The following is a 22,470-nucleotide window of genomic DNA, read 5'->3' as shown; positions in this document are numbered from 1 at the left end:
GCCTTTAACTCCTTAAAAGGAATTACCAGTGGTCTTAGTAATGCAAATTGAGTATGTGCAGTGACAAAAGTATACTTAATGAAGAACATCTTCCTGGTTAGTCTTCTAAAAGAACTATAGTAGAAACTATTATCTCACTCTGTCTGATGAGCCATCTACTTTGAATTCTAACATCCTGAATTAAAAAGTGGAAGTTGCGCTGGCTATGTTGCTTCGTCATGTCTGGTTCCTCCATTTTATCATTAGCAGACATGCATAAGGAAGACAGTTGTAGCACTGTGAAAAAGTCTATAAAGCAAACCTGAACTACACGATGAGCAAAAGGAGACACAGAGTACATACATCATTGATCAGATAATTTTGACTGGGTTATAGTTTAATAAGAATTAAAATGACATTAGTATAATAAACAATTGCACTTTAAAACATTTGAAAAATTAAAAAAGTACACAACAAATACCCCACAATTATACATCTTACAGTTTTTATACATTACTATATGAACATAGAGGTTAATCATACGTAACCTTGTCAGAAGAAATGGTATTTTGTGTGTATAAGTTACAAAAAATTGAGACAATATACTACATAGTGGTTTGTTCGATTCTTAAAACATTTTTGCTGTTTTAAACTCGGTAGTAATGTTTTGGTTTTATTTTTACAGATTTCCAACACTTTTATCAGAAATGGTTGCAACAAAGCTAGAGCAAAGTAACACTTCACTTCATTGGTATTTAGTGCAAATTTTTGTTAATTTAACATGAAATGTCACTGTTGAACATGTACACTTTAGAAATGTTTCCATCAAGTACTGTACATAATACAGTTTCCATTATTACACTAGATACCTTTATGGTTGAAAAAAAAAATTTGCTTTGAAGCTTTAGATTAAGACCATCCTTAATGAAAGCTCTATTCTATGTGCTATAAATGTACTGTATTGGAAAATTGCATCCTTATGTCATGCACAATAGCACCTAATTTTGCTATGCTTTTCAGAATACCAGTATCTTTAATTCTTTAATCCTGATTTACTTCACCTTCTCTGTATATCTGCCTGGCTCCTTCTCCCAAGAAATAATCATAAAGATGGATTTCAGGCAGTTTAGTTCTTGTAATTACAAATACATACTGCAGGCTTATAAACTCAGAAAAAGTGTAAATTTAACTTAAGATGCACTAATTCATGGTGCTAGCAGAGCAAAAATAATTATGGGCCCAATTCTTTCTTCAGATAAGCTTGCAAAGATTTGAAGGCGTTAAGTATTTTTCCCCAAGCATTTGAGAGCAGCATTGCCCCATCTCTGTAGAAAACATTTAAAATACTTAATATTAAGGGTAAAAAGTTATTTTAGAGATTGTGGACTTAAATAGGAAACTGAGCAAAACTGATGGCTTAAGAGACCCAAGAAAACCCATCTTGCTGCTGCACATCTCAATCTAACGTGTCCATTGTGTTTGTGCTATTGTAACCATGATATCAACCGTTGTTTTCTGTTTGGTAGGAAATAGTGTATCCAATATGACTTTTGCTGACAAGCCCTTTTTGATTCTTGGAACAGGAGGATAGGGCAGGTTTCATTCTGTTTTCTGCATAATTTAAAGTGCTACTCCTCATGCTGCATACAGCAGTTTGGCTAAAATACTTCCATGAAACATATGTGGTATCATTCTATAATGATGCAGTTTCTTCTCATGAAAATGTCTCTCTTTGTGATGTTGCTTAAAGGTTCCTTTAAGCCTTATGTTTATAAGAAAGAGATGTTCAAATTTGTTCAAGACTTCCTTGTAAAACAAACTCAAATGTGTTACAAATTTATTTACTAGGATGACTTTAAAATGTAGACCTAGCTATTTCTGTGGGATGTTCAGGATAGTAAAATTTTTATTATATTATGGACTTTATCCTTTTTTGAAGGAGGGAGGGGTGAACATTTCTATTTTAGTTACAAGAAGTAATAAAGTGTTCAGTTGCCACAGCAGATACCTGAGATGGGGTAAGTAAACTTCTTTCTGAAGTGTTCTGGCTGTATTGGTTAAAGTACAGAAAGTTATCTGAACTACCTGAAGTTGCACATGGAGTAAAATCAGGAAGAATGCAGAGTTAAAACTCCTGAGCCTCTCACTGACTTAGCTTTCAGTTCTCAGTTAACTTCAGTTCTGTAAGTCTTACTCCTGGGGGAAATTACTGAGACAAATTCTACAGCTACATGAGCATGGTAATAGTTTTACTTATTTTAGTTGCAGTTGATGGATTGGAAGTTGTAATCTGCAATCACTGTCTCTACGTATCTTAAATATGGCCAAGCACAAACAGTGATTCACTTAAATGACTAGAAGAAAGACTGACTTCTTTGTTTCTTTCTGAAAACTTTCTGATTTTTGTTTAATTTTTTTTTTTTTGTTAAGTAGCATGAATAGTTTTCTTTCTAGGAGTGAGGGAATATTGACACGGTGTATTAATCCTATGATGAAAGAAACTACCGCAGGATTTGGATGGTACCATCTTTCTACTTACCATTTGCAGGTGGAATGGTATCTCCTGAAGTTCTTCATTGGGGAAGAAGCTTTCAAATAGCAGGTAGAACTGACAGTTCATACAGTTTAACACTTTAAAAAAATTTAGGAACAAGAGAAGGAAACATGCATCTTGCCTTAATTTTCAACAATGGAGTGTTGAAAAAAGTTTCTGAGATCTCCACTTAAGTGTAGAGATCTAAAATTCCAGAACTGAATACCCACAGAATTTAAGGAGATTCTGAACTGAAGTTCTGGCCCTTATGGTACTCACTAAAATTTACATCCAGTATCTGAGCATTCTTAAATTTTTGAGAGTCTGGCTCTGAAATTTTTGCCATGACCTCATTTAGCTATTTGTCAAAGCAATGGAATGTATGACTTGAGTAGACTTTACAGTGAGCTAGAGCAAAATGGTAATCAGTTCAGTTTTCAGTCCTTTAATACATGCATTTTCAGTTTTGTCATGTGTAAAAAGCAGAATAAATAAAACAAAAGCAATTAATGGTCAGCAACAGAGATGTAATTTTACAGTTTACTTTATGATCTGTGGACAGTCACTCCAGGCTTTTGCTTTCCTCTTGGCTAACGCAAGCCAGGCTGGTTCTGTTGACACAGGGTTAGCATCAGGCGTAGAGAATCTCTTGGCCACCTCCTTTGCCACTGGGGTTGATGGAACAGAATCTGAAATTTCCACTGTTTTTGATGGGGTGGGGAGGGGAAGAGAAAAAATAACATTAGTTGAACCCTGTACTTTGTTACAGGATTCTAGAGATTTTGCTTCTTTTCTGTGAAGAGGTTCTGATCTAACACTTCAAATTGATTTCCAACCCTTTTAGTTAAATCTTACTTGTTACCGTGTTTGCAAAATAATCAAGTTAGGAGGAGCTGTTTCCTTTTTCAGAGGTGACTCCAAGTAACATAACTCACAAAAACAGGGACAAAATTTTCAGTCTCTGTGACATCCAGAGAAAACATTTCCAATTTGCTAGTCCTCTTCTTTACATAAACCATTTTAATTACATCTGCAATGTAGCAAACAATGGGAAATAAAGCTGGATATTTTTTTTCTCTTTAGCAGCTGCATTACCAAACACATGTAACCCAACTGTATTCAGTGGGATTTAGATTCCCTCTTCACATTAAGGTTCTTAAATAAGCACAGAGAAGAAAGCACTCCTATAGTTTCCTGCCTCAGTTAATGACACCCCTGAGGCTATCCCAAAGAAGAAAACCAGCTTTCTCCAATAGCTGTTTGTCACATTTTCTTGAAAATAGTATAAAGACAAACAGCTGTTTCAGCAACCATGTGTTGAATAAGCAACTGATTTCTATAACAAGCAACTCTATAGAGCAGAACTGTGGAAGTATGTTGTAGAAGTCAGGAGGGAAGATTGTTTAATTCTGAGACACTGAATGCCTTTGAAGGCAACCTGGATAGAAATGAGTCCTATCTGAAACCTATGGAGTAATTCTAAAATCTTAGTTACAAAATAACTCCTCACTAATCCCCCCCTTACAGGTTTTCTTTTTTATGAGCCAAAAACCTTTTTTTTTTGTTAAATGTTCAGATTCAGGCCAAATTACTTTTAGTTGCATTTAATTTTCAGGTTTTGAATGTTTAAAAAAGCTTTAAAATTGCATGGATGGCAAAAATTGTTTATTTTTCTTTTTAGTACATCTTTAATCATATATTTTTAGCTACAAGTAAATGAATAGTAGCAGCAGCTATTGCTGTAGACAGACACTTTAAAAAGCTAATTATTTTAAATGTTACGATAATTTATGCTATTTTAAAGGTTATACCCTCTTATCAGTTCCTGTTGTACAAGACCCAAGTGCAAGTCTGAAATAATACCAACTTCTTCAAGTTTTGGGTGTTTTTTAAATGTTCTAGCCTGGTCTTCTGTCTTAAATGCTTTCCTAATTGTGGGAAACCCAAATCGGTGTCATCATCTGTAATAAACAAATACTTGTATATAGTATATTTGTGTCGTCGGTCATGGTTACCTGCCTCCAAAGGTAGCCAGTAATCACACAGAACTCCAGTCACTATTTCCTTTAGGGCCAACACAGTTCTGTGCTTTCACTTTAGGTGATTCAAGATGGGTAATATTCATCCTGAATTTCCTCCTGAAACTCTCATTCCAGTTCAGACAGACCTACCAAGGATAATTGGGTTTTGGCCCTTCTTTGATCTAATTTGGTGTCATCTATTGTGCTAGAGGTTTGATTTCTGCTAGAATTGACCACGTACAGCATAACATCACACTACTGAATCTTTCTGGGGGGGCTGCAATAGAGCCCTGTTACAAGTTGACAGGAATGCTGTAAAGCTCTTCCAGCTGCCTACCTTCAAAGCCGGTTTGGACACTGAAGCAGGCTAACTAGGAGCAGGCAAGTTTTGGGCAATCTACGGGAGGTCTTAGAATGGTTTGGGTCTTTAAAGATCATCTAGTCCAACCCAAGATGTCGCAAGTAAAACAAGTTCTCAGGGATATCAGCACTGGCATACAGCTGCGGTGTGGACATACAGCTGCTAAACCAACTGAATGTAGGCATGCGTAGGGGTTGTGCAGCTTGGAACAGTCTGTAATGTAGGAGTAGCACTGTTCTAGCCTTTACTATTACAGATCAGACAAATGAAGCACCTCGCTTTCAACAGGTGCATTCCACAGTTCTTGGCTTGGAGTGGTACTGAATAGATTCAGGTGATATGTGGATTTACTTTCAAAGAAGCCCACAGTTGCAGTTTGTAGCTTGTAAAAAGATTTCTTCAACAGTTACCTGTACTGCTTTTGCTGAGGACTAACGTTGGCTAGAGAAATATTAGGCAAGTCTCTATTTCAACAATCACCTTATACTACCTCAAATATGCCCTTTGGGGAAGTATTTATTTTATTGTGCCTGCCTTTTGAATATATAATTGTTCCAGCTTAACTGCAGCAACAAAGTAGTAGGTTCTGGTTCCAACCTTCCATGCCAAATACTTGACTGGGAGAGAGAAGTCCTGAATTCAAAGTGACAGGCTACCTTCAACTGAATTGGTTAGTTTTTGCATTTTTTGAATGAAACAAGAACACTCATTCCAAATATGCTGGAGTATTTCTCCCTGGCAAACTGGGAGGTGTGGGAACACATTAAGCTTCATTTCCTACACAAATACACTTTGTAGAAGTTAAGTATGATTCCCCCTCTGTGCTAACCCCCAACCTAAAGGCAAAACAGTACTGCAATTGCAATTTACAGTAAATCAAATCCCCCTAATGTGCATTAGTTATGTTCCAAAAATACTGTTGGATATGGCTTGGGGAGACAGCCTGATTTTTTTATCTTGAACTGTGGCATTTCTAAGCAAAGGCAGTAGTGCAACTTTAAAAAACTGTTAAAATTATGTACACCCAGCGTAATGGCCAGCACATGAGACTGGGACAAGTTGCATTGCTCCTTGCTGAAAGCAAATACATTTGTGATTCTAAGGGTAGTATAGGAGAAAAAAAAAAATCATTCACTTTCTCAAAAACATGCAATACCATTTCTGAAGTGCATTATTCCTAGAGTGAATCTCAATCTCTCACTGTACCTGTCACAGAAGTTGGAAGGGTGTTGGACTTTTTTAGCTGCTCCCTTCTTTCTAGTCTTGACACAGCAGTCTCAATTTTCTTTTCCCCTTCTTGAGTTGTAGATTTCTGCAGTGTGCTTGTTTTGCTGCTGCTGCTTTTATTATCTGACTGATTACTTAGAGCAGCCTAGAACAGAGAAGGAAAACTGCTAAATGAGAAACAGTGTCATGTAATGGCTACAAGTAAGAGATGTCACACTTGATCATTCATCACCTGTCCTTCACCTTCCTTTTCAGCAAAGGATCAAAACATACTTCTAAAACTAACAGTTATTAAAGACTAAAAAAAACCACAAAGCTGAATTTGTCATATGTTATTTCAGCCAAAATACTGAACAGTTTAAGCCAGCCCTACCTGTCAAATACAGCACTGAAACACAGCTTGCATCTGTGGGCAACTTCACACCCACTGCTGTTTTCTTCCACGTTATCTAACGTCTGTAATTATGCATGTGTACATCAGATATTTGGATCTCATAACAAACATCAAAATACACTTAGTTATCCACATAATCTCCCTTTTTACCATCTGTGGTATCTATATACAGCATCACTGTGTATCATCACATCTGTACTGTAAGTAGAAGTGTTTTTCATACTAATAGAAAACCATGGATAGTAAATAGCTATTTAGAGAACAGGAAAGAAGTGATACTTGAATTCAGTGCCTTCTTTAGACATTTGGATGTTTCACATAATGGTTCATTTCTTTCCTTCATATGCATTTTATCTAAATAATACATGTTAAAATAAAAATGAATTCAAACTTACTAATATTCACCTATAGATGAGTATTCCAGCTGTTATTTCCCAAGCATTAAGGCTTAACATATTATTTACTCAAGCTTTGAAAGAACCATGTTGCTTACAATTGGTTGTGCTTATGATTGCCATTAACTACCACCTGATATTAAGGCATCGGAGTTTACACTAAACTATTGCACAGTATTTTCTCCTGGAGGTCAGGTTTGCAAAGGGAACTCCAAACTTTCAGACTACTTTTTACTCACTATCATTTTAGGTTTTATGAAATCTTACAAACCAAACTTTAAAAAAAAAATTGCTTTCACATAATAAAACTAGCTAACAGTTATAATTAAGGTATCAGTATTTACATTTTCTTTAGCCAGCTTCTCTGCTTGCTTCGCCTCTCTGGCTTGTCTCCTCTCTTCCCTTGTAGCTTGCTGCTCACGAAATCCCTTTTGCTTTTGCAGCGCTAATGTAATCCAAAGTGGTTGTGAAGTTTCAACTTTTTCCATCAATTTAGAGCCATCTAAAGAGTGCCTGCTCTGGAGGACGGGCTTTTCTGAAAGAAAACATGACAAGAATTGGTTGAGTAATGCACACCTCTTGTCTCACGCAAAACCTGTACAACTTCTCTGCCTTGTAACAAGACTAGAGCTAAACCCATTGCATGACATGCCATTCACAGACCTTCATGGACTGTATGTCAAATGCTGAAACAGTTTTTATGCCTTAAGAATAAGACCTAATTCAACACACTCATACAGCTGTTCAAATTTATCCTTTTTTTGGTGAAAAAGCCTACCCCAGACACGCTTATAGCCTTATTTACTACAAATATTTGCACTGTGTGAGACATTTAAGTGAGCGATACATATGCATTGATAGTTTATAACCCTGATGAAAGGGATCCAGCCACTACGTACTGCAGTTCCCTGGTTTTCCAGCTATAATTAAGGGAAGAAGAGTGTCTGAACTTTGGCAAGAAGAAGGGGGCTGAAATGATGTACTCCTGTAAGTGCAGCCCCTCTTAAAAAAAAAAAAGTGTTTCCTTTTAAATCATCACTTGAGTGTTTGAATTTCTGTACACCGCATGAAATAGGGGGTAGCACCCAGTATAGAGATGTAAGTGGCAGGGAGCAACACTGGCGTGCAAAGGTGCTGCTGCAGAGCTCAGTGAGCACAGAAACCCTCAGCTGGCCTGGGCCCTGCTCTCCCACGCCAGCAGCTGTGCCTTCAACGAGTTTCCATAAATCCTCATTTAAAAATGGAAGTGAAAGGAAAAGTGTAAAAAATTGTAAAAATAAGCAGCGGTTCCACTGAGATACGGTTTTAGAAATGTCTTGATGCTTGCAAAATTCAAGAATGGAAAAAACTGGGATTTCCCAATTAAATGCTGAATTCCTGCCTTGCTCCTCTGAGTGTCCTTACGCTGAAAGGGTAATTTTTACTCTTGTACAGAAAACTACTTCAGGACACAGGGGCTTTCAACCTTCCTCCGAAGAAAGCTATGGCTACTGTAATTGTCTCTGTTACTCAAGAATGCCTCTGAAATGCTGACTCCTGTCTCCAACTACATTGGGTTAGATAGATAGAGAATTTGCCCAGTAGGCACTATAAGGGGACCTAGATCTTAATACTTCTTAAGCTAGATAATATTTCCCTAAAAAATAGACACAATATAATGTAAATTATAAAAATTACTTCCTCTGCTCTGATAAGACCATTACACATGGAACACAGAGTCCATCATCTGACTAACTAGGTAACATCTCTGTCAAGGAAAACACAGACACACTTCAGTTACCTCCTTGAAATGAACTTCCTTAAGCAGGTCGCATGGGTCACACTGAGTTTGTGTGTATCTGAATTAAACTGTGGGGATGGGAAATCCCATTTGTTCAGACAACCCAAAGCAGAGTAGTGGTACTCCACAAATAATGTCTCAAGTAAACATTTATCTTAAAACCAAATTTCTTCCTCTTGCACCTCCAGTATCTCATTTTGAAAATGCAGACAATAACTAAATGACCTTTGAAAAATACATACCTTTCTTCAGTGGCTCAGGCTTTTTGTCATTTTTTTCTCTCCATGGAATACTTATAGATGGGAAAAAGGACTTCTTTTCTCTGATTTCTTCCTCTTCCGTTTTGTACTCACTGGATGGTGCGGGGTGCACCGCATTCGCTCTGTCCTCTTTTCTCCAGCCACCCTCTGATTCGGCTTTAACCAACCTTTGCGCCAGCATATCAGCTAGGTTTGATCTGTTAATTTTAGAGAGAGGAGACGATGGTGGCGTCTGGCTGGTGGGCTTTGGAGCTAAAGCAGGTTTCTGTGGGACCAATGACTTGCATGCTGGTTTCTCATGATGGGGTAAAGCACTGTGGCCAGTGGCTGGTAGAACCACTGGTGTGCTCGCTGGTTGTGAGATCTCCACCACAGTAATTGAAGAGTCTTTTGAGTCTTTTAAATTACCAGGGACATTCACTCTCCCCATACCAGGGGATGTACTCTCTTGTGGAGCAAAAACAGGAGATTCTTTCTCCCCTTCTGTCGTAACTAGTGGGTCAGGCACACCATCAAAACTATCTCCTGCACTGTATCTTTTCTTTTTCCTTTGCTCTGCCTGTTGATCGTAATGGAAACGTAAAGAGTAGTTTGTCCTTCGTAACTTTATCCCAAAAGGAGAAACATTTTCTTCTCCATTTGGTGCTGGTTTATCTGCTTTTTTTGTGCTGTTATTCTGCTGATTTTCCAGAGCACTGGGCAATTCTGGCTGGGGTAACTCTTTACCCAGAGAATGAGGAAAACTTGGAACAAGGAAAGACGGAAGATCTTTTGCAAATTTACAGCCTTCTGTGTTGTCTGTTTTTTCATTATGGGTTTCCATTTTCTCCTTAGCCTTTTCAGCTAAATTATCCTTAGAAGTGGAAGCCACATCCTCCTTCGAATCAGCGGATGAGCTGGTGATTCTTCCCACAGCCGCTGTTTCATTGCCTTTCACCGCATTTATGTTCTCAGCATCTGAATTGGTTTTTGAAGCTTCTGAAAATTTCTGCCATGCTGGTGTTATTGAGAACTTTGCATTTGCAGAGAGGGTCTTCCTCAAGTTGCCATGAGGAGCACCCCGTCCTCGGGGTGTCCAGTCATCACTGTGTCTGCAGACACTTACTCGGTCTCTCTCGTTGTATTTACTGTTTTCTGCGTTCTTTAGGATTCTGGAGCGGATAGAGGCCCACTCAGCTAGTACAGCCTGGTTGTTCAATGTCTCTTGTGCATATTTCATTTTACTGCTGCTGGATTTGGGATCCTGGGGTTTCTTCCGAGCCTTCTCTGGTGAAGGAATATCCACATTTTTTCTCTCTTCTGTTAAGCCAAGTAATGATTTACAAGCTGTGTCCTTTATCTGGTTCAAGTTAACTGCTGTGCCACACAGCTGTGCTCCAGTAACCAAAATAGCTGTATGGGGTACACACACAGATGACGGGAGTGTATGAGAGCCCTTGGTGGCAGTATGCATCCTGCTGTCTTTGACAGATGGAGAAGAGATTCCTGCTCCTTTGACAGGCATGACTGGACTCAGATTTACTTTCTGAAATATGATCTGTTTATCTCCAGAAGACACTTGAAACGTGAAGGGTCTGGATGCAGTTTGTCTTTCATCTACCTCTTGCCACCGAAGTTCTTCCCCTATTCGTTTTTGTTCCTGAGCCTCAACTTCTCTCTTCAGTTTCTGGGCTAGGACTTCTGCTGTTTTATTCCCTTTTTCTGGATGTTTGACTTTCTGAGATCTTGATCCTTCTTGGAGCTTCTCCTCTACTGGATGGCTATCAGACCCTCCAGAACACAACCGATCCTTGTCCTGTTGCTGTTCCAAGGATTTTTCTTGGTTTTGCTGAAGATGTTGTCCTTTTATGTCTACCTTGTGCTCTTCTAACTTGTTCCATTCTTGTTCATTTTGTTCCTTTGGCTGCTTCAGTTCATCTTGTTGCACACTCTCTGCACTTTCCATGTGCATTTGTTTTGTGAGCTTGTGTTTTCTGTGCTCTTCCCATTTCTTTTTCTTATCTATTACTTGCTGGGGTTGTTCCTTCTCTATCTTTTCTCCTTTCTCCTTCAAATGCTGCCTTTGTTCCTCCTGTTTCTTCTGTTGTTTGAGGCTCTCAGCTTCCTTCTCCTGTTTCAGTTTAATTTCAGCTTCTTGAAGCTCTTTCTCTTCTAGTTCTCGTCTCTGTTTTTCTTCCTTATTTTGTTCCTTGAGTTCTTTTTGTTCCTCCAGCCAATTTCTTTCTTCTTCCTCTTGACAACGTTTTTCAATCTCATGTTGCCTTAATTCTTCCAGCTCTAGCCTCTTCTGCTCTTCCAGCTCTTGTCTCTGTTTCTCCTCCAGCTCCTTGCGCCTCTGCTCTTCCCATTCCTGATGCTTCTGCTCCTCCAACTCCTGACGTCTCTGCTCTTCCTGTTCCCAGCGCTTCTGCTCCTCAAGCTCTTGTCTCTGTTGCTCCTCCCCTTCCCGGCACTTCTGCTCCTCCAACTCTCGTCTCTGTTGTTCCTCCTGTTCCTGGAGCTTCTGCTCCTCCAACTCTCGTCTCTGTTGTTCCTCCTGTTCCTGGCGCTTCTGCTCCTCCAGCTCTCGTCTCTGTTGTTCCTCCTGTTCCTGGCGCTTCTGCTCCTCCAGCTCTTGTCTCTCTTGCTCCTCCTGTTCCTGGCGCTTCTGCTCCTCCAGCTCTTGTCTCTGCTGCTCCTCCTGTTCCTGGCGCTGCTGCTCCTCCAACTCTCGTCTCTGTTGTTCCTCCTGTTCCTCGTGCTTCTGCTCCTCCAGCTCTTGTCTCTCTTGCTCCTCCCGTTCCTGGCACTTCTGCTCCTCCAGCTCTCGTCTCTCTTGCTCCTCTTGTTCTTGGCTCTTCTGCTCCTCTAGCTCTTGTCCCTGTTGCTCCTCCAACTCCTTCTGCCTCTGCTTCTCTAGTTCCTGGCACCTCTGCTCCTCCAGCTCTTGCCTCTTTTCAGCCTCCAGCAGTCTTCTCTCCTCTTTATGGCATGCTTGCTCTTCTATTTTCAAAGATGTCTTTTCTTCAAGAAGATACTGCCTCCTCTCTTCTTCACAATGCTTTCTCTCCTGTTCTTTCTGCATCTGCTTAAGTTCTTGGCACCTTTGTTCTTCCATTTCTCTTTGTTCTTCCATTTCTACAATCTGCCTTATCCTTTCAGCCTCTAAGATCCCCCAGTGATCTTCAATTCTTTTTTCCTCTGCCAGCTGAAGCTGCTTCTGCTCATTTGTGTTCTGGATTAGTTTGTCTGCTATGATGTGTCCATTATAATCTGGGTATCTGTCTCCATACCACTGAGTTTCTAGGTCCTCTGGCTCAAATTCTGTTATTGTTAAACTTTGTGATCCCTAAAACCGGGAGACAAGTTTGGAGTTACTGAATATTGCCTATTGGCTTGTTATTCTTTACAGTGAATAAACAATCAGTTGCAAATGCAAAACAACCTTTTTTTTTTTTTTAAACAATGATTGAGATCCAGAACCAACACACCCACCCTAATTATGGATCACATCATCACAGATCCCATGTCTCTCACTTATTCAGATGATAGCCTTTAAAAGAAAGAAAACATCCCAACAGTGATAACAGTATAACGCTAAATATTGAATCGCCATTTGGTGTACATGAGCAAATCCAGTTTGAGACCTGCCATTTTGAATTTACAGAAGCCCATGGAAGAGACCACAAGTTTCATATGCCTGTTCTACTACTTAGAACGCCATCCTTTAAGCCTGAAATAATTAGCACCTGCTTAAGGGCACTCTTTTGCCAGTTATTTCATGGCAAATCTAGCTGTTACTTGCGGAGACAGAAGCTGTTGCCTGCAGAAAAGAGCTCTGCAATGCTGGCCAGGAAAGAGCACGGCTCAGGAAAACACAATTTGTTTACTTTTCACAAATCCTCAGCCAGGATATCTTCCTCATTAGCTGTGCTGAGACTCCAGATCTATTGCAGGAACTGTGGGAACATCCATTGACAGAGAACCTAGAGCTCCCCAGCAATACTGTTACTGTGCTGTACTGAGGCATGGGCTAGCTTGCCCCACGGCCCTGGCATGTGGGTGCAATACCTGCAATAAACTGAATGCAGATCTTCACAGCTTACTCCTTGTCTCTGTAGCAATTGGTCTGAAGATAAGCTGCACCTGAAGAGTGCTTCCCAGCACTTTTTTTGAGGAAAACAGCTCAGCTAATGTACTGTCTAGCTATCATTTATTGAACCATCATTTGGCTTCAGTTAAACAGTCTGTATAAACAAGAGGTTTAAATGTAATTTCTTCATTGCAAGACTGATAAATGCAAATACAATGGTGCGGAAGAAAGGACAGTGGCCTCTCCTGAACCCTGTATTAATTGAATAGTCTTGTCCCATTTACAAGCACTAGTAAGGTATCAGGATAAAAACCAAAACAGCCATGCAGTAAGTGTACAAATCTAGAATTTGATATTTCACTCTATAGCTGTAGCAAAAGCTGGGTTACTTAAGTCTTATTCTTTCTTATAAGACAACATTATCACTGTCAGAACCCAGGCCAGTTTTAGAGTATCTAATTTTTTTCCCAACGAAATTTTGCACTGTCTGGTTGCCTATACCACAGCAGCATTAACAGTGGCAGATATCCTTCAGACCTTTATGACCTAAATTTTTTACTAGAAAAACTAGAATCAGAAAGCTCTCCCAGTGTAAAATCCTAGTGGAAGTACTTCAGGTCTAAGTCTCAACTGGCTATATTAAAACTTCTTTGCATCTTCTCTCCAGCTAGAGTTTCATCTTTAGGTCCCTATCTTCGTTTCAAAACAAAATAAAAAAAGCATGCACTTTGTTTTGCCTTGAAGACAGATGATTAGTTGAAGAAGCTTTCAACAGCTGTCTCTAACTGTTAATCACATATGAAGAGAGTTCTCTGTCTATAGCTAGCTACTTCTGGTGCACTCAGTTACGGTTATTTTCTACCCAGCTTCAAAAGCAACCCCCCTCCTCTTGCTGTTTGACTAGTGATTCAATACCTTTGTTAATCTCTTGTGCTTTCTTGACATCCTCTGCTTCTTTGGCTTCACTGACAGCTTGTGTTTAGCTGCACTGTTGTCTAGACGAGCAACAGCCTGGGGAACTGCATCCAAATTGATTGTTTCAATTGTGCCAGAACAGGAAAATTGTCTTTTTGGCCGAGATGATTTGACTGGAGCGACCTGTTTGTATCACAAATACAAGAAGCTCCATTTAAATAAATAAATAATACACGCACGCGCGCGCACGCGCACACACACACACAAAAAGCCTCTGCAGTTTCAAATTCAAAGGAGTTATTAGCAGAAATGCTTCAAACCCTGTTTTTCCATTATACAAATCATGAACTTTGGACATGAAAAGTTACAGTTGTAATACTTTTCTATTTCCACTACTACACATTTTTAAACTTTTCACTTAAAAATTACTTAGACCATTCTAAGAGTTTTTTCACAGTTTAGCTCCACTCTGAAGTTGTTGGGAATGGGAAGGGCAGAGGCAGGATTTTAAGCAACATCAAGTACTGGAACATTTTAAAGTTTGCTTACTGTGGAAAAAATATCTACATCTTTAAATAATTTAGATTATAGACTTTAGGCAAGAGCAAATCAGATTGACTTATCTAAGCATTATAATAAAACAGCTACAGAGTTGTACTGTCTGCGTGGGAGATGACTATGGTATTGGATCTCAGACTGGCACAGTGCCTGTGAAAAACCTTCCCTCTACCGTCATGTGGAATTGTCCAAGCTAGCACCAAGAAGAGCAAAAAATAAAGTAAGACAATACTATCTTTGACTGGTGCTTTTCTCTCTTGCCCTTCAAATATTTGGGTTCAGAAAGTGCAAATACAAGCAAAGTGATTTAGTGAAACTTGAATAAATACAGTGGAACTGTATGTCTAGACATGTAAGAGTGAGCCTGTCATCAGTCTCTCCCGTAAGTCATGGAGCTATCATCCTGAGACTTGTACTTTGCACAATCCAAGTGGAAAAAGAAGACAGAAAAAAAGCGGGGAGAAAACATCTTCTGTAAGGAAAGAAAATCACATACCTTGTTTTCAAGACAGCTCTGTAATCTTCTGAGGTTAAACATATGCTAATCAAGGAACCAATTACTTAAAAGCTGATGGAACATTTTGCATACACTTATTGAATTACATGTAGGCATAACAAAGTAGTAGAAGTACTTAGGAAAATTATGGCTCTATGAGTAATACATCAAATGCAGGAATGCTGCAAGACTGGCAGAGACTGAGTTCTGCTGTTTCCTGCAATCAACTCTTAGAGATTTCTCAATCATCTTAGTTATTGCTTATTTACTAGCCCCCAAACTGCACAACATTCACAAAATCTTGGATGATCAACGAAATATGTATTAAAGCAAAAAATTACTGTCAGGCCTCTGATAACTAAAATTAGAAAGTAACTCAGTGCAAACCAAGTGTAAAAGTTTTTTTACCTTTTCTTCCACTTCATGTCCTGTTCCAGGCAAATTCATTGTTCTCAACAAATCTGGAGTGTCAGTGGACTAGAAAACAAGATTAACACAGCCAGATATTAAACAGGTCTAATAAATATGGTTCAAAGGACTTGTGAAATCATGCACGTTAGGGTAGGAGTTTTACCCTGTTTCCTGTCACTGCAGGATTGATGGATGAACAACTCTTGTTCCTAAATGCTATGAATTTATCTTTGATGCTTCTTGAATCACTGCTGTCTTACACAGAAGCACTTGCTGCTACAAGACACTACAAAAGGCAAAACACTCACACTTCCTTAGCAAGATAACCACATTCCAAATCAAAAGAAAGAGCACAGCTTTGTAGGATTTCAATCGGATCTTAATAACTATTTTCTCCTGACCTACACCTGAGAAAAATATATAGGAACCTGATTAGGCATTACCCCTGCTGCAAAAGGAGTTTCAACTCCAGATTCTTGATGACTCCCCTTCTCACAAAGCAAACAGGTGCCCCCAGAGCAACCAAAGCTTGTCAGTCACTAGGAATCCTTAGCTACCATCCCTCTCCAAGCCATCTCACAGGAGGGGATTTTTAAGGCACAGGGGTTGAAGCAGCATTCATCTGTGGTGGGTTGACCCTGGCTGGACACCAGGCGCCCACCAAAGCCGCTCTATCCCTCCTCTCCTCAACTGGATAGGGGAAAGAAAATATACCAAAAGGCTCGTGGGTGGACACAAGGACAGGGAGAGATCACTCATCAATTACCATCACAGGCAAAACAGACTCAACATGGGAAGAGTACCTTAATTTATTGCCAACCAAATCAGAGTAGGGTAATGAGAAATAAAACAAATCTTAAAATTCCTTCCCCCCATCCCTCTCTTCTTCCCCGGCTTAACTCTACTTCCTATTTTCTCTACCTCCTCCCACCAGCAGTGCTGGGGGATGTGGAATGGGGGTTGTGGTCAGTTCATCACACGTTTTCTCTGCCACTCCTTCTTCCTCAGGGGGAGGACTCCTCACACTCTTCCCCTGCTCCAGTGTGGGGTCCCTCTCATGGGAGACAGTTCTCCACAAACTTCTCCAATGTGAGTCCTTCCCACGAGCTACAGTTCTTCACAAACTGCTACGGTGTGGGTCCCTCCCACAGGGTGCAGTCCTTCAGGAACAGACTGTTCCAGCGTGGGTCCCCCACCGGCTGCAGGTGGGCATCTGCTTCACTGTTAACCCCCATGGGTTGCAGAGGCACAGCCTGGCTCACCATGGGCTGCACCACAGGCTGCAGGGTGACTGCATCGGCACCCTTATATGCCTTCTTTGGGCATCTACCTGCTCCGGTGCCTAGAGCACCTCCTCCCCCTCCTTCTCCACTGACCTTGGTGTCTTACAGTTGTTTCACATATTCTCACTCCTCTCTCCAGATGCAATTACACAGGTTTTCTTCCTGCTTCTTAAATGTTATCACAGAGGCACTGTCACTGATGAGCTCGGCCTTGGCCAGTGGCAAGTACATCTTGGAGCCGGCTGGCATTGGCTCTATTGGACACAGGGGAAGCTTCTAGCACTTCTCACAGAAGCCCTCCCCTGTAGCCCCCTCGTGCTACAAAAACCTTGCCACGCAAACCCAATACATCATCACACCCAAAAACATTGTTTTTAATCATTATATCACAGTATTAGTTCACAGCCTAATAAATGTAGGGATCCCATTACACCAGATGCACATGATTGTTAGTATAAAGCCTAAAAAATCAGCTTTACAAACACAGGTTAAATGAAACCCAGAATTCTTGCCATCGATCCAAGTTAGTCAGGAAAATCAGAAGTCACAAAGCAACACAGGAAACCTGTTTGAAGTAGAGCAGCACTATGTGGTCCTGGCCACCAACTCCTGACAGAAGCCACCCTGTCCCCCCAGGACCTATGCAGATAAACATGCAAAAGAGTTACAAAGCCAACAGCAGAGATGGGAGCAGAAACTAGGCAAGCTGCCATACACCAGAAATCTCTGATAAATGAGGTAATGAGTAGTGTGCAGAAAAAGTAAAGGAAAGTACCAAGTGCTTTGGCTGACCCTATGCGTGTAGCATAGGTTTGTTTGTGTCTGCAGTCTCCTCTTAGCAATGTTTTCTCCTTCAGTATTTGGAAAAAGAATTATGCAAATGGGCATTCATTTTCTTTTCAAAACATAATATTTAAAAGAGGAGGTGGTACAGACTGAACTTCTCCCACCTTATTACACAAAGACACTCTAGTGGTTTTTTAATGCTTGAATTATTTTCTCCTTTGAGCTGGAGGTCACTACGTGACATTCAGGTCTCCTGCAGGACCCAGCAAGAAGGCTGACTGCAAAGAATCTATGTTGGTCTCAAACACAAAGTCTCGCCTAGTACCAAGGTACATAGCCAAAACCTGTCCACAGTCCCACTGCACTCTCTGTGCTCATGATTCACCTTAACTGAATGCTTCAGAAGGGAGTATTTGTGAAGCAGAAAAAATGTATCTTACTCTGGCTTCATTTTTATCCTTCCAGTCTGCAGAGGGAGAGGTGTGAGTATGCAGGTCCTACCCAAATGCCTGGCTCCCTGAGAGATCCAACCACAGCCGTGAAGGAAGCGGTCACAGAGGAGCTATGTTGCCCCTTGAAGACTGATGAAGAATTTGGGCCACCTCAGCCATAAATCTCCCTTCTGTGTGTTTGGCTGAACACAGGCATGAGCTGCAGAGGACACTTACTGCCTTTGCCTTTCACACAGCCACCACTAGCACTCGTGAACACAAGTGGAGGCTCATGCCCCAGTGTTCCTCCAGGACCTTAAGGGCTGCATGTGCATGGTGGGTTGCTGCATGCATTCTCCAAGGGTTCCCAGGCACGCAGTCAACCTCCTCCGAGCAGAGAAAGATGTCCCTCTGTGTCCTGTGCACCCTTTAGCCATTGCAGCAACACATGGAACCAGCCTCACATTTGAGTATTTCCCAAGAGCTTTCGTCACTGTGTTTCTTTGTCTGAACAAGACCCTTCTGGACACCTGAATGCCCACAGTTCCTGGTATCAAAATCTTCATGAATAATTTGAATAATTATTTGAATTATACTGGACATTTGGATTTAGGGAGCATTCTGAAAATGTTTCTCCCTCTTCTTTGTCTTTGGTTCCTGTCCATAAGAAATAGGGATATTTACCCCGAGACCCAGGATTTTATAGATTTAGGCTCCAGAATCCTCTCATTTTGCAATGATTCTCCTTTTGTCATTTGATGCTGTGCACAACTTTCTATGCTAGGAAGTCCATATTTCAAGACATTTTCTGTCTCAGAAAAATTTACTGTCTTCTAGATACACTGCAAGTGATGTCTGCATTGCTGGAAGTCCAGAGCAAACGTTCAAACCAGTAATTCTGTGGGACCCAGCTCAGGATGCCAAGAGCACACATCTCTCACCAGTCCAAGAAGCACGAGCTGAGAGATCCCACCCACATAAAACAGCCTGCTGAGCTCAGCTACACCTCAGTGGAAACAACTGCTATGCCCTAGTGAACTTTACTGTTTTAGTACTTCTATAAAGCCATGAATACGTCAATTTAAAGTGCTTACTTTATTACCACTGTCTGAGATCACTGTGTCTTGCTGAGTCTCAGTTTCCATGGGGCTACTGAGCAATACATCCTCTTCTATACTAGCGTTTGCCTCCCCCATTGTCCTCACAGAAATTGTCATTTGTGGAGGCTGCCCAAATTTTATATTCTTGGCCAACTGTTGCTGAAAAACAAGAAAAGAAAAAACAAAAAAAAAAGGTATTTATATTATGAGCAAAACAAGCCAAGTCTAGCACATGCCCCTTCTCCAACTGAAAGCTGCACAGAAACAGTCAGGGCAACTTCTGACTCTGGACAAAAAAAATCAACTTGAGGCTTACATTGCTGCAACATGGTGGGCATTCCCTCTTCTTTCTCCCCACAAAGTGACCAAGGTCCAGAATTTACTGAATGATTTCTGATTTTGGATGATCAACTTGAGTTCTTGTCAATGTTGCCAACTTTTGCAAACTTACTGTGAATTTTGAAACATTCCTTCTCTTTTTTTTCAATCTATGTCCTAGGTTAAGACTCTGTTTATAAAAGCTAATTATGAAGCCTTACTGTTGCAAAGAAGTAAGATTATGAGCCAAGCATACACTGAGAAACTGAAACTGCTCCAAAAGGCAACCTGTTTCTTCTCCAGCCCCCACACCCTGTTTCTCATGCATCTGTAGTTCTTGAAGATATCCTTACTGTAATATTTAGTCCTAAGTTTTAAATGTTAAGGGTTTGGCATAACTCTGACTTAGAGGAGACAAATTCTCAAAGGAGGGGAAATCCAGCTTCTTTTAGATGGTTGATCTCATAGGAACAATACACAAACTCATGTCTGCTCATGCTAAGGCGCACTTCCACATTGCCACTTTTGCAGAAAGAGGTTTATGCAGGGGACATGCAGTAGATGAATGCATAAATGAGCTTTCCCACCATTTATTTTCCTTGTTGAAGTAATCTTCTCTCAAGGGTTACAAGAAAGTTCTCTTGAATTATATCAAGTGCAAGATGAGTAAAATAAGTAGCATATAATATCTGCCCTCTGGCAGGGTGAATTACAGAAATTAAAGCCCTGGCTACTGCAGAGACACACACCATACAGTCTTTGAAAGTGAAGTTTTAGCAAAAGAGTCAAAAGAAATTCTTGAGAAGGAGAAAATGGAGTAAGGAACATTTATTGATAGATTTTCTTCCTGAAATATTTCAGGGAATCATTCTCAGTTAGGAAGGGAGAGACCATGGAGTTATTTTCCTTCTTTACTGTCTTTCAAGCACAGAAAATTCTCCAAAGGAGATCTCCCATTTCTGTCTTGCATTACTATGAACATCTGCAACTCAGTGATACTCAATCAAACTGTGCAGCTTCTGTTCAGTGGAAATATCATGTACATACATGGATCCCCGATATGAGTTTGCTGCTGAGAACTGCAGAAGATTGGCGTAGAAAGCATGTAAAACAAAGATTTATTTTTTTACCTGTAGCACAGGCTTAGGTGAGCAGTCAGCAGGGGAAAATATGCTCTAGTAGCAGCAGATGGACCTCTAAAAGATTCAGGTCAAGTCAATCTCACTTGCTATCGTTGCCCAGTGGACTAGATTCTTAAATAAAGTTTATACATTACCCTAAAACATTACCAGATTTCTGTATTGAACTATTAAGACAAAAAGTACATGAAGATACTCCTCATAATCAGGTTATTGAATTAGAATAGTTTTCTCAGTCTTGTCATCGAGTTACACATTATTTATGCCTATTTGGATTTTGGCAGAAAGTAATGAAATTAATCCAGTACATCATTTTGGCATTGTGGGCAGTTCTGAATGGCAGAGTTTTATTCCCGCCTAGATTCCTGGCAGTGCACGCATAGTCTAAAAGCAAAGGTTCCATCAAGTCCTCCCAGGCTTTCATGTTAGCAGTGCAACTCTTTGCCTTGAAATCTTATATGCTTCAATTCTGTAAATGGGAGCTGGAGAGAGCAACTGGGTCTGTATTAGATAGTGTGAAGGCTGTAATTCCACTCTATTCCTGCAGGTCCTGTGATGCTAGTAGAAAACTATTTCAGAAAGCTCCTTAATTTGATAACGTGTTTTCTAAGTTGAGGCTGCTCCTTTCTTCTTCTTAAAGTCATATTCCTAGACAAATAGTTCTCCCAGGCAGAAAGCTGGAACCATCGGCACTACCTGAGCAATGACCCAAGAAACTAAGGATTTGTGCATCTGTTCCATGGTGAGAACATGCTTGCATGTACATATTGCTTGCAGTGTGTTTAGCAGGAACGCATGGTGTGTTATTCTGATCAAGTTCTTGATCTAGTGTGTGTGCGCGATGCAAGGTGGGAGCTGTGTGGTGATGGAGCTACTGTGGAGAATGATCTGTGCTTGAAAAGAATGGCCTTTTTAATTGTCATCAAGGATGCTTAAGGACTGTGCTGTAAAAATGTGTATTTGTGTATACAAAAGTTTAAAATGTAATTTTCCTGATATTTCTAGGAAATAGATTATCCTCAATATTTATGGACTGAACACGGGTATTTTTTTAAAATTACTTAAAAGTTTTTAAAGTTTATTTGCTCAGACTTGCATAAATTAGTTTGAAGATTGAAGAAGAAACTCTAGTAGACCTCATGTTCCTTCCAGGATAGAAGGCTCTTCTCTGTATTATTTATTTATTGGCCTTTTTGGAAAAAATTTAGCTTCTTCACCAATAATTCTCCACCGACCAATTTCTTTCAGTGCACTCTAATCTCCAAAGCTGATGCTGAACACCAAATGTCAAAATCTCAAATATCTTATTGGTACCACCGAGCAAATTTATTCTTATTGCTTTCAAAGAGCAATGTTAAACCTGCTCCTTGTTCTTTTTAAAAATGTGCTTATAATTTAACTACAGTGAAATTATCCTCTCTCAGAAAAATTCACACAGATAGATTCTCTATCTGGTCAATCATAAAAACCCTAAAAATGCATCACCCCTGAAAGAAATGAAAAAACCCCACAACTTTTACTTGGAAGAACACACACAGATAGTCCAACCCAGAGATGAAGAGATACATGAATTTAAGCTGCAAGGCCATTGAGAAGAAACCATATTCCCTGAAAAGGAGCACCTGCTTTAAATGTCTCAAAAGTTTCAGTTAGACATTAATTTTTGAACACAAAACTATAAATCCTCTGTACTTGAGAACTCCCTGTGCTGATGGTATGTGGATGATGGTTGCCTAAGGAGGATTATTTGCAACGCCAGTCATTAGAAGCTGCAGGCATGACATTTTGTTCTTCTGCCATTGAGCAGTCATGTGTTTAAATACCCTTTTGGAAATCTCCATAGATGCATATTGGTCTCAGTTAAATGACCCTGGTCTCTTTTGATTTGTGCAAGAAGACTTGTCATTTCGCAGACACAAATCACTGTCCTGCTCTGAAATCTAGCTGTCAGCTAGAAGCAGAAGGAAAGAGATTAACATTTCCTGTCTGCACCTTCCACTTCCAGCCTTAT

General features: G+C 40.1%; 1 protein-coding gene across 6 annotated transcripts in view; it reads right to left on the bottom strand.

Moving 5' to 3' along the window:
- Positions 1–355: 355 nt before the first annotated feature.
- CRACD (capping protein inhibiting regulator of actin dynamics) overlaps positions 356–22,470 on the bottom strand; it is a 139,383-nt gene continuing 117,268 nt past the window's right edge. For 5 of the 6 annotated variants that reach the window (XM_074866250.1, XM_074866252.1, XM_074866253.1 and 2 more), the window contains 7 exons: positions 18,997–19,161; positions 15,400–15,468; positions 13,938–14,120; positions 8,933–12,278; positions 7,255–7,445; positions 6,101–6,266; positions 356–3,213 (listed from right to left, as the gene is read on the bottom strand). In XM_074866250.1, coding sequence (XP_074722351.1) covers positions 3,053–3,213; positions 6,101–6,266; positions 7,255–7,445; positions 8,933–12,278; positions 13,938–14,120; positions 15,400–15,468; positions 18,997–19,161 — 4,281 coding nt within the window. In that variant the 3' untranslated portion in view covers positions 356–3,052. The remainder of the gene's footprint in view (positions 3,214–6,100; positions 6,267–7,254; positions 7,446–8,932; positions 12,279–13,937; positions 14,121–15,399; positions 15,469–18,996; positions 19,162–22,470) is intronic. The other variant, XM_074866255.1, reaches the window with a different exon arrangement.

Source organism: Strix uralensis, chromosome 4 (assembly GCF_047716275.1).
Source record: "Strix uralensis isolate ZFMK-TIS-50842 chromosome 4, bStrUra1, whole genome shotgun sequence".
Classification (NCBI taxonomy): domain Eukaryota; kingdom Metazoa; phylum Chordata; class Aves; order Strigiformes; family Strigidae; genus Strix; species Strix uralensis.
Note: the sequence above shows the minus strand (reverse complement) of the source record. Positions and strands in the feature narration are given on the sequence as shown.